The sequence below is a fragment of the Scylla paramamosain genome, chromosome 43, assembly GCF_035594125.1.
Source record: "Scylla paramamosain isolate STU-SP2022 chromosome 43, ASM3559412v1, whole genome shotgun sequence".
NCBI lineage: Eukaryota > Metazoa > Arthropoda > Malacostraca > Decapoda > Portunidae > Scylla > Scylla paramamosain.
The window spans coordinates 10,859,784-10,872,283 of NC_087193.1; the positions used below are offsets into that span (position 1 = coordinate 10,859,784).

The 12,500-nt window shown below is 39.4% G+C and overlaps 1 protein-coding gene and 1 long non-coding RNA gene across 3 annotated transcripts in view; one reads left to right on the forward strand and one right to left on the reverse strand.

The window, feature by feature from the left end:
• Positions 1-6,250, forward strand: part of LOC135093557 (GTP-binding protein Rhes-like) — a 33,067-nt gene extending 26,817 nt beyond the window's left edge. For both annotated transcript variants that reach the window (XM_063992914.1, XM_063992915.1), the window contains exons 5-6: positions 462-644; positions 4,055-6,250. In XM_063992914.1, coding sequence (XP_063848984.1) covers positions 462-644; positions 4,055-4,292 — 421 coding nt within the window. In that variant the 3' untranslated portion in view covers positions 4,293-6,250. The remainder of the gene's footprint in view (positions 1-461; positions 645-4,054) is intronic.
• Positions 1-12,500, reverse strand: part of LOC135093558 (uncharacterized) — a 36,210-nt gene that overhangs the window by 14,998 nt on the left and 8,712 nt on the right. The gene's annotated exons all lie outside the window — the stretch shown is intronic.

Below are 12,500 nucleotides of genomic sequence, written 5' to 3' on the forward strand. Positions count from 1 at the left end.
CTCTCTCTCTCTCTCTCTCTCTCTCTCTCTCTCTCTCTCTCTCTCTCTCTCTCTCTCTCTCTCTCTCTCTCCTGACACACTTCCTCTCACACCTTCATTTATTATCTCGTCCTTCCGCTCTCTCTCTCTCTCTCTCTCTCTCTCTCTCTCTCTCTGGTTTCATCTTGTTTGTCTGACTCCTATCTGTTTGTTTTCCTTTGTGTGTTGTTATCTGTCTCTGTCACTTTATTCCCTTCCTCTCTCTCTCTCTCTCTCTCTCTCTCTCTCTCTCTCTCTCTCTCTCTCTCTCTCTCTCTCTCTCTCTCTCTCTCTCTCAACTCCCGAGTTTATCCACATCGTTCCACTTATGCAAATACAACTTCCTCCTCCTCCTCCTCCTCCTCCTCCTCCTCCTCCTCCTCCTCCTCCTCTTCCTCTTCCTCCTCTTCCTCCTTTATCACCTCCTTCAACTTCTCCTGCAGGGTTGTGACAGCGGAGGAGGTGCAAAAGTTCGTGTCCTCGTTGTCCTGCTGTGCCTACGTGGACGCTTCGGCCAAGATGAATTACAATGTGGATAAGCTGTTCTACGAATTGTTTGTCTTGGCTAACCTCCCTATGGAGATGTCGCCAGCTCTGCATAAGCGAGTGTGCCCCATCCAGCAAGGGTGAGTAAACAGGAAGCATCACGTGGGGATCTGGGCAGTGTTTTGTGTGGTGACGCATGCAGTATGAAGGCTAAAGTGGCGTTTTGTGGATGTGTGAGATAGGCTCGTGTTTAGAAATGCTATGCACTCTCACCACGATTATTTTCAAAGGCCACACAGATGATTATCAGGATTCTCAAACTGTTTTTTTGCTTTAAATAATGTCGATATCTTTTTAATCTGTCGCTAGTCATGAAAAACATCTTTAAAATCAATATAGCTTTAACTAGTCTACAGAATGTAGTGGAGATGAGGCGCACATGTTTCTGAATACAGTCATGAGTATGAAGGAGATAGGAGATAATAAGGAGGAGGTTTTAAGGTGTTCTGTGGCGTGAGTTTTGATTTGGAAGGTATTAATGATGTTTTCTTGTGCAAGGTCGGAGTTAGGTTTTTATTTTGTGGTATTTGTGTGATCACTGTAAGTTGAATTCACCGCTTCTCGTTTGATCAGCGAGGTTAAACAACGCTGGGTCTGGTTAGGGCTTGGATGGGTGACCGCTTGGGATCGCTAGAGATGTTGTTAGCATTTCAATTTGGTGTGGCCTGACGTGAAGTTAGACGGTGTTTTGTGAGGTAAGGCAGCACTGAGTAGGAAGAAGACTTATTAAAAAGACTTACTGAAGATGTTTTTGCGGTGAGGTTGGTGTTTTTTTTTTTTTTCTGATGTGAGGTAGTAATAATAAGCAGAAAAGTTATTTGTATGAAGTATAAGATGTAACAGTTTTGAGTAAGAAGATTTATTTTGCGTTGAGAATTTGTAGCATGTGATTTATTTATTTATCTTTTTATGGGGAAGTGTTCTGTAGTGAGGTTAGGATTGTAAGGTTTCAGCAGCAGTGTTCCTTTGAGGTGAGGTAGGAACGAGTGAGAAAATTTTTGTCCTGGATTTGTAAGCTATTCTTGTCGTTTATATTGGAGTGTACTGTGTAATTAGGGAGCGAGGATGGGGAGGAGGGTATTGAGGAAGTATACAGAGGTGGGGAGAAGTTGTAGAGAGATGGGGAGAACAAGGGAGTGTATGGGAGTGATTGTGAGTGATGGGTGGTTATGTAGGGGTGCGTAGGAGTGCTTTTCAATAGTGAGGGAGTAAAGAGGATGAAATTGTAGGAGGGGAAGGAGAAAGCTGTGTGTGTGTGTGTGTGTGTGTGTGTGTGTGTGTGTGTGTGTGTGTGTGTGTGTGTGTGTGTGTGTGGAGCAGGGATATGGATGCAAGGCGGAAGGAAAGGGAAAGGGAAAGGGGAGCAGGAAAGGATGAGAGAGAGAGAGAGAGAGAGAGAGAGAGAGAGAGAGAGAGAGAGAGAGAGAGAGAGAGAGAGAGAGAGAGAGAGAGAGAGAGGCAATAAGTTAGGCTATGATGGAGAAGCGGAGGTGATATAATTGACAAGGAGGAAGGGTCCACGAGAGAGAGAGAGAGAGAGAGAGAGAGAGAGAGAGAGAGAGAGAGAGAGAGAGAGAGAGAGAGAGAGAGAGAGAGCCCAGGAGTGGAAGTTAGATAACGGAATCTTTCTCTGTCTTCTAATGAGATTACTTAACAGAATCCGCCTGCTTTGTTATCTATAGGTCCATATTGAGACGAGGGAGGAGGAGGAGGAGGAGGAGGAGGAGGAGGAGGAGGAGGAGGAGGAAAAAGCAAAAGTTGAGAACGATGCAAGTATCAGGAAAATAACGAGAGAGAGAGAGAGAGAGAGAGAGAGAGAGAGAGAGAGAGAGAGAGAGAGAGAGAGAGAGAGAGAGAGAGAGAGAGAGAGAGAGAGCACACAAAGGCTTAAAAACGAAAAGTGGGTTAAGAAAGATGAGAAGCGAAAGAGAAAAAAAGAAGGATGGAAACGAAGAAGTGAAGAAGGAGAGGAAGCAGGGAAGAGAAGGAGGACAAAGGAAGGGAAAATGAGGAAGAAGTGCGAAAAATAAATAATGGGATGATTAGAGAGAAAAGAAAAAGTGGTATTAGAACGAGGAGGAGGAGAAGGAGGAGGAGAAAGAAGAAGAGGTAAGTAAGAGGAGGAGGAAGAGGAGGAGGAAGAGCAGGAGGATGGAAGAGCAGGAAGATGGAAAAGCAAAGGCCAGAGGAGGATTGAAGTGCAGGACGTGTAAGCTGAGGAAGAGCAGCTTGTCACCAAACATTTAACAGAGAGAGAGAGAGAGAGAGAGAGAGAGAGAGAGAGAGAGAGAGAGAGAGAGAGAGAGAGAGAGAGAGAGAGAGACGCACCACTATACGACGAACTCTCTTACACTCGGTAGTTAAAGAGGAAAACCACGTCCTACACACACACACACACACTTCCGCACTGCGCCTCCACCGCCACCACCACCACCAGCACCACCACCACTACACACGCATCACATTACCATATCCTTCCAGTTCTCCCCCAGAAAACTCTACAATGCACCTCTTCATAATCAGCAGCTGCCTCGTGTACATCAACTGGAGTTTCGCTGTTCCCTTTCCTTGTGTTCTTTCGTGGGGTGGTTTCCTCATTGATAATTTGTGGAGCATGGTGAAATAAATAGCCTTGGGGATATATTTTTTGAAACGCCGCTCTCCTTCCTCAAATTCAAAATGCTGTAACGTTGATAAATTAAGTTTCCATGGCTGTTTTTTTTTTTCTCTCTCTCTCTCTCTATTAAATGTGCAAAAGTTATCTTACACTGTCACTGGAATCATGTAAAACTTGAAAAAAAAAATCACTATAACTTCCATTAGATTTTTTTTCTTTTTTACATTAATCCAGATGAACACTGAAACATTTGAGAATACGGACTATGGTCAGGATGTAAAAGATTGTTGCTATTTGGGGACACCTAAGGAAAGGAAGAAAATTTGGGGACACCTAAGAAAAGTAGAAAAAAAAACGAAAAAAAAAACAGTCGTCTTCCCCTCTTACAAACAGACCACCGCCACTTTATTTATGGTTAGGAGGTGATCATCTGCTATCCGAGACTCCTTCAAAAACAGCCTCCTTTGTTCCTATTTGATACCACTTTGCTATTTTGATTCTGAAAGACACTTTTATTGTCACTTGATTCTAATTAGACTCTTCTTTGCTATTTAATTATAAAACATTTTAATTTATTGCTACTTAATTCTAAAACACCTTCCTTATTTTCTATTTAATTCTAAAACACTCTCTTTATTTCCTATTTGATTCTAAAGCTCCCTCCTTATTTCCTATTTCATTCTAAAAGTACCCTCTTTTATTGCTATTTAATTTTAAAACACCCTCCTTTAATACTGCTTAATTCTAAAGCACCTTCCTTATTTGCTATTTGATTCTAAAGCACCCTCTTTTATTACTATTCAATTCTAAAACAGTCTCCTTCGTTACCAATTGAGATCCCTTCTAAACCACCCGTTTCTTTCCCTCCTACAGACAGACCACCGCCACCTCCTGCCCAGTCGGTATTCCAGGGAGCTCCGGGAGGCATCGAGGTTTGTCAATACGCAGAAGACTCAGTGATGCGTATGGTATGGTGGCGCCGAACGTACGCAGGCCTTCCATACGCACTGATCTCCTCATCCTCCGCGCTAAAACTAGTCTTCATTTAACTGGTCTAGATACGTTTACAGAGAAGAAACCAAGGAAGGAAGTCTCTTGTGTTATCCAGTGAGGATGTGCGTGTGTGTGTGTGTGTGTGTGTGTGTGTGTGTGTGTGTGTGTGCGTGTGGGTACCCAGGTGTCGTGGGTGATTAATAAGCGCGCACAGGTGTCTCGTTACGGCAGGTGTGTCTAGCCGTTGGTAATGAGGCGTCAGTGAGGTGAGGTCAGATAGTGGCTTGTGTTCCGAAACGCTTTGGAGTTATGATAGTTTCCAGAAGCCACGTAAGTAATTAGTCAGCTCCTCATGAGTGTCTTTCTTATGGAAAACGTAGATTTCTTCTTTAACTATCGCTAGGGTCATAAGTAAAAACTCTTGAAAATCCCGTGACTTCCATTCGAGGCTTTTAAATTATCTCTAGAATCATTAAAACCTTGGAAACTCGAGTAGCTTCCACTAGACCTTGTTAGATTATCACTAGAACCACTAAAACACCCATGAAAACTCAAAGTATTACTAATTATCACAAACACCCCTTAAAATCCATATAACTTCCATAAACGCCACCAAACTGTCCCTAATAACACCAAAAACACTCTTGAATCTCCAGATAACTTCTACTACAGCCTTTTAAACCCTCATTAATCACTACAACACTTTTGAAAACCACTTAGAACTTCGATGGAGCCGTTTAGTCACTACTACTACTTGAAAATTCAGAACTTTCCACTAGACTAGAGTTTTTTCAAAGTCGTCGAGATGGGACTCTGGAACGTTTTAGAACACGAACCACTGCAACATCCCGACGTCGAGATGGGACTCTGGAGCGTTTTAGAACACGAACCACTGCAACATCCCGACGTCGACATGGGACTCTGGAACGTTTTAGAACACGAACCACTGCAACATCCCGACAGGTAAACCGAAACACTTGTGGCATTTTTAACACTTGTTTCTCACACCTGTGCTGTACGGGGCTACATAGTATATCTAATTACCGTGTGCTATCAACAGGAGAAGGGAAAAAAAATAATAAATCGGTGTACTGTTAATAAATGGGATAATTAAATGTGTCACGTGTCATTAAAAAAAAATTACTGTGTTCCATATATATATATATTAAAAAAAAAACAGGCGTACGTAAAGACCTTTTTTGGTTCAATTGTTATTAAAGAAATGTTCAGTGTTCTAATGATATTTCTGTTCATTTTAGGATGTCAGTATTGTTCTATTTTGTTCTTCAGGTGTTTAGATGATCCATAGTGATGATGATGATGATGATGATGATGATGATGATGATGATGATGGAGTTGATGTTTATATAATAATAATAATAATAATAATAATAATAATAATAATAATAATGATAATAATAATAATAATAATAATAATAATAATAATGATAATAATAATAAAATGACCATCAATGTTATTTGTTGTTCATTATGAATTCTTGACATAATCATCGAAAAACTGTTTATAGGTTTCGTGAATGTCACTCTCTAGTCTCGTTTTATTTCCAAAGATGATAACACAATAAACAAATAAAGAAATAAGGAAAAGAAAAAGACAAATAAATTATACCTGAACGTTTTACAATCGAAAAATCTTAATGCACTCAATACACATTCTGAACCAAAGCATTCGCCCAGGAACAGGAATCAAAATACATACACTCACTCATTCACTGCATCACTCACCTCACTCGTCACCATCGGTCACCATCACAGCTCAATACCTCACAAAACTACCGACAAACCAACTAAACCAAAATAAACAATAACAATAATAATAAAGAAAACAAAAATTAAATCATAAAATCAACAGTAATTATAGGAAATAGTCACGTAAGCTGTAAACTTTGTACTATTTTTGTTATGCTCAAAAAATAAATAAAAATATTAAAAAAATACACACATATATACGTACAATAAACATATATGAGCTTCACGTCTTAATGGTAAACGTATGTATGTAAGGAAACTATTTATGATACCTGTCAATATATTAATAAAAAACATGTCTAGAACTTGCTCGACTGTCCTTCAAAGCCTGGTGGTGGTGGTGGTGGTGGTTTAGAAAAGTAGGAATAGGACTATTAGTACAAGGGAATGCAAAGGTAAAACAGATAGCAGCAGCAGCAGCAGTAGTAGTAGTAGTAGTAGTAGTAATCGTGAGAGAGAGAGAGAGAGAGAGAGAGAGAGAGAGAGAGAGAGAGAGAGAGAGAGAGAGAGAGAGAGAGAGAGAGAGAGAGAGAGAGAGAGAGTTCCCAAGAGACTCACACTTTCATTCTAATCCTTGAGGTCATTAAAGAGTCCAAAAGTCGCACCTTTGGGTCTCTCTCTCTCTCTCTCTCTCTCTCTCTCTCTCTCTCTCTCTCTCTCTCTCTCTCTCTCTCTCTCTCTCTCTCTCTATCTATCTATCTATCTATCTCTCATTTCAGATAAGAACCAAACCTTTCTCACCCCATTACCCGAAGCATAATTATCTACAGGAATCACAATAGTAACTCAGTACTGTGGTAAGGAAGCCACGTTGTGTTCTCAAGTATTAGGTAATGTAAGGGGAGAAAAATGTCCAAGAAAAATGTTTAAAAGGGAAATATAACAAGGAGAAAAATATCACGAGGGAAAAATGTCCAAGGAAAAAATAATGGGTAAAAGAAAATTCCAGTGAGAAAAAAAAGATTAGAAATTTTCCAGAGAACACGACCAAGGAAAGAAATACGAGGAAAAAAGAGGACTGAGATAAATATAAATAACTTTTTTATACCAGTAATTTCCACATTTGAATCAAACAACACAGGATAACTAAACACTCTTTAAGCTGACAGTACAATAAGTATAAGAGGCTTAGCACTAATATCTATAATGGGGGAAGCATCAGCAATAAGGGATATCAGTGTAAACATAACTAGACGCTCCACTGTAACATACGGGAGTTCGAATCCTGTATAATGAAACTCTATTATAGGGGTTTTGATCCTCCTTAAAAAACAAGGAGGGAGAGACGGTGGGAGTCGCCGATACCCCCCCCCCATTCAGCCCTCGGATCCCTTCACCATTACGCCAAGCCTCCACTAACAAGGGTTCCAATCTCTTATAGGAGGATTGGAAGGGGGATTCCGTGACGCTGGGCTCCGCTGTTGCTGTTTTTTTTTCTTTTCTTTCTGTTTTATTCTATATTTCTTTGGTGTCCACGCGTTCTAAGTATGTGTGTGTGTGTGTGTGTGTGTGTGTGTGTGAAAGGTATGGTACGAGTTGTTGCTGTTGTTGTTGTTGTTGTTGTTGTTGTTGTTGTTGTTGTTTGTGTGTATGTTCGTATGTAGTAGATGCGTCTTCTTACTGTCCGTGTCTATCTGTCTATCTATCTGCCTTTCTGTCTGTTTACGTATCTATTCGTCATTGTCTTTGTATTCTCTCTCTCTCTCTCTCTCTCTCTCTCTCTCTCTCTCTCTCTCTCTCTCTCTCTCTCTCTCTCTCTCTCTCTCTCTCTCTCTAAAATAATAAATCACCCAAACATTGAATTAAAAATTAAACAATAACAGTAACAAAAGCTCCTACAACTTTCACGCCAATCAGATTCGTTTGTTCACCTCGAAAGTACTATAACAACTTTAATAATCAATCTGGTAATTGGTCCCGGATTAATAAGACTTCTTGTCCCCTTCTCTCATTAGCTCCGCGCACCCAGGTAATGTTGATCCAGCCATTGTGAGAGCCAATCCCTCCTCCATCCTCCCCTACCCCCTTCTCTCTCTTCAATAAACACCTGACTGTGCTGCCAAAAATCTGTGCTGTGTTTTCTATCCTGAGTGGACATAACACGGAGATAATGAGTAGGAGGGAGGATGGGGGAGAGAAAGGAGGGGATATTGATATTTCATTCACTATATTACAAGGAAATGTGAGGTAAAGCACTTTTTTTTATGATTGAATGTATGTATTGAATGTGCTTTGATGCTTTCATTTACTACTAGAAAATGTGAAGTAAGATATCAGTGTATACTTTTTATTTATTTTTATTTTTATTTTTTTAGATGAGTTAATGAATGAATGAATGAATGAATGTACTTTCCAACGCGTGAAGGAAACAAGTCGAGCATAACCCACCACGTTCACTAGCTAAACAAGACAATCCGCTGTTACAGGCATGCTCTCTTTCGTAATATCCACCAAGGAACCTGAATCTATAACGTTAATGTGTCACGGTTTTCAGATACGAGTCCCCTCCCATCCCAAAACAGTGATACGTTAATTAATACCGTTAGTCACAGTGGATACTCAATTTATATACTTACTCCATTGTAATTCAACATAAATAGGAGACTTTAAAAGATTAGACATTCATGGAAAAGGATAATAGGTGGATATAAACAGGCATGTTTTATATAAGGACTGCCATGTATAGGCCTCATGACTTCTTACAGCTTCCCTTATTCATTTCTTTTTTTTTTTAGTTGGCCTGTCCTCTGAATACATAAAAGTGTAAATAAGATAAATAGGCTGTCATTATATGTTCTTTATAATGCCCACTAAACAATTTGACTCTTTAGTATTGGTTAGTAACATAACACACTTAACATACAAACATACATACATACACAATTCACACTAAACAATTTGAATCTTTAATATTAGTAGCATTAGTAACAGAGCACACTTAACATACATACATACATACATAGATACATACATACATACATAAATCACTGTAGTACTGCACAGAATCGACTTTGCGTGACTGAAATTATCTTCACTATTATTGACTCATCAGCCAGGCAGTGGTAATCACACACAGGATAATCACACCTGATGCTGCCTCGTGTGGCTTCTCTAGATGGTGGAAGTAATTAGCAGGAGTCGCCCAGGTGTGATCGTACCTGTCCCTGATTCACCTTGCAGCCAGCCAATCTATTCCGTAATTAGTATCAATAGCATCAATATCTTCCGATTCACCTTGACAAACTAAGTAAAAACACATGGTATAACTAAGGTTTGGTGTGTTTTCTTATTATATAGGAGCGTTAATGAATTAATAAGTGAATGAATGAACGTATTTTCCAACGTGTGAAGAAAACAAGTCGAGCATAAACCCATCAAGACAGAGCACGGAATAAAGAAATTCAAGGAAAAAAAATATATATCCTTTTAATTGTCTCTCCCTCCAAAGGATAGACAAATAAAAGTAACACGAACATAATTGTGTAACATACGAGATTGTTGATACCGGATATGTTAAAAAAGAAAAAGAAAACGAACCTTATCTAGTGGAATAAATGTAAACACTCAGACATATATAGGTAAGTAATATTAACGTAACTGCGTAGCATATGAGGTTGTTGTTACCGGGAATGTAAAAAAGAAAAAAAATGCCAAACTTATCTGGTGGAATGAATTAATAAAAATAAAAAAAATATAAAAATACTCAGTTATTACCAGGGCCAATCAAGTCAAGTATCACTGCTTCCTTTGTTGCAGTGAAGAATAGAAGGTGATCATTAGCCAAAGATCAGTACTGGTTTGGTGCGCCTCATTATAGAGAAACACCTGTTCTTATTACGCGTACGAGGTCAACACGGCAAGAGCTTTACATATTTATGCAGAAAACTTTTTTTTTTTCATTGTTTTTATTTATTTTTTTTTAATAGAGAAAACTATGAAGAGCGAAGATTTTTTTTTTTTTGTGTGTGTGTGTGTGTGTGTGTGTGTGTGTCTGTGTGTGTGTAAGAGTGGCGCTAATAAAGGGACAACAAGAAAGAAAGAAAGAACAAGAAAAACAAAAATAAGAAAGAACAAGAAAAACGAAAACAAAAACAAGAAAAGAAAAGCAAAGAAAAGAAAAGTAGGAGGAGGAGGAAGAGGAGGAGGAGGAGGAGGAGGAGGAGGAGGAGGAGGAGAAGAAGGAGGAGGAGGCTAACTGATGATGCCAGTCCCTTAAAAGAAGACGGTCCGAGAGAGAGAGAGAGAGAGAGAGAGAGAGAGAGAGAGAGAGAGAGAGAGAGAGAGAGAGAGAGAGAGAGAGAGAGAGAGAGAGAGAGACTGATTTCACCCGTTCAGAAAGCACGAGATTACACAGCAGAAATAAAAGGCAGAGTTACGAGTCACCAACCTCTTCATTAATATCACAGAGAGAAAAAAAGAGGACAACCAAAGGCGAGTCATGTAAAATTCACGCAAAATCCAGGAATCCTCATGAAAGCCAAGGAGATGCAGGTAGTGAGTGCTTATGAATATTCTATCGTAGACTACACTTTCCTACAAGTCCGCGCAAGGAAACTGTTTGTCATCACGCAGTACAAAGGAAGCAATCTAACTCTGTCACTGCTGCTTAAATTATTATCAGTAGTCTCAAACCTTACGCCGTCCTATCTCGACTACATTTTACAGACTCAAGTGAAAATTTATTAACTTTTCAACGTTTGTTTCATGATTTCAGTGATGGCTACTAAATATTCATCGTCTTAACCCAACTTTTTTTCATGCTCTAGTGGATGATAAGGTTTCCAAGGCTACTTTCATGATTCCAGTGATAGTTCAGCAATATTTGTCACCACACAATACAAAAGCATGATTTCAGTGATGGCTACTAAATATTCATCGTCTTAACCCAACTTTTTTTAATTCTCTAATGGAAGATAAGGTTTTCCAAGGTTACTTTCATGATTCCAGTGATAGTTCAGCAATATTTATTACCACACGATACAAAAGAAGTAATCTAGAGCCTTGACAGCTGCGAAGATTATGACCAGTGTTTTAAAACGTTCTGGCATTCCACCCCAACTAAATCTTACATGTTCGAATAGATATCCCAATTACTTTTTTACATGTTCTAGTAGATGTTAAGGTTTTCAAGGTTACTTTCATGATTCCAGTGTTAATTCAGTAAGGATTCTACATCATCAATACGGAAAAAGAGCATAGAGAAGCCAGAGAACTCTACTCCATTGTACTTTTCACATGCTCCAGTGTATGTTAAAATTTTTCAAGGCTACTTCATGATCCCAGTGATAGTTCAGTGTAGATTTTACATCGTGAAAAGGGAGAAAAAAACAGAGAGGACCCGGCAGCAGCAAGTAGATGAATTTAACTTTATTTGCAGAGAAAAAGAAAACAAATAAGAAAACCTACCTGCACGCCAAACCATAGACGGAAAAAATGAAAAGGGAGAAAAAAACAGAGAGGACCCGGCAGCAGCAAGTAGATGAATTTAACTTTATTTACAGAGAAAAAGAAAACAAATAAGAAAACCTACCTGCACGCCAAACCATAGACGGAAAAAATGAAAAGGGAGAAAAAAACAGAGAGGACCCGGCAGCAGCAAGTAGATGAATTTAACTTTATTTACAGAGAAAAAGAAAACAAATAAGAAAACCTACCTGCACGCCAAACCATAGACGGAAAAAATGAAAAGGGAGAAAAAAACAGAGAGGACCCAGCAGCAGCAAGTAGATGAATTTAACTTTATTTACAGAGAAAAAGAAAACAAATAAGAAAACCCACCTGCACGCCAAACCAGAGATGGAAAAAATGACTAACTATATGAAATTTTCACTCAACGGAGAGGTAGAGAAAGAAAAAAAGAGAGAAAAAATCAAAATTCAATTTCGGGTATTCATCAAAGAGATAAACGCGCAAGGAATCCAGGTGTGATCCAATTGGAAAGCAATCAGCACGTGTCACACCTGCACCAGGGCCGACGGTACTTCTGCGAGGCTTCCATCAAGGGCAACACAAGACGGTACGTGTGAAAACAGGTGGTCGTGTTTCATCTCAGCACACCCATCACCTGTCCATTAACCCAAGTGATATGCTCTCTCTCTCTCTCTCTCTCTCTCTCTCTCTCTCTCTCTCTCTCTCTCTCTCTCTCTCTCTCTCTCTCACACTCTCTCTCGCTCTCTCTCTCGCTCTCTCTCTCTCACATCCAAATGACACAAGCGGGGAGGCGTTGCATACGTAACTCGTGCAGCATCAAATACACCATCAAACGCGTGTCCTCGAGCAGAAAACACATATATATGAGTGATGACGAGTACCAAGAGAGAGAGAGAGAGGGGAGGGAGGGAGGTGGGGGGGTTCTTGTTTTTTCATGAGCTGGAAGAAACTAATTTTTTATATATTTTTTTTTTGTTTGATTTAATTAACTCGGTCTGATATCATTTATTTTGTCAGGTGTTTTTCTATTCATCGCATTATTATTTGTTATTGTTGTTGTTGTTGTTGTTATTGTTGTTTTTTTTCTTTCCTCGATTTCTTTCCAATCAACATTCGTGTATGTTTT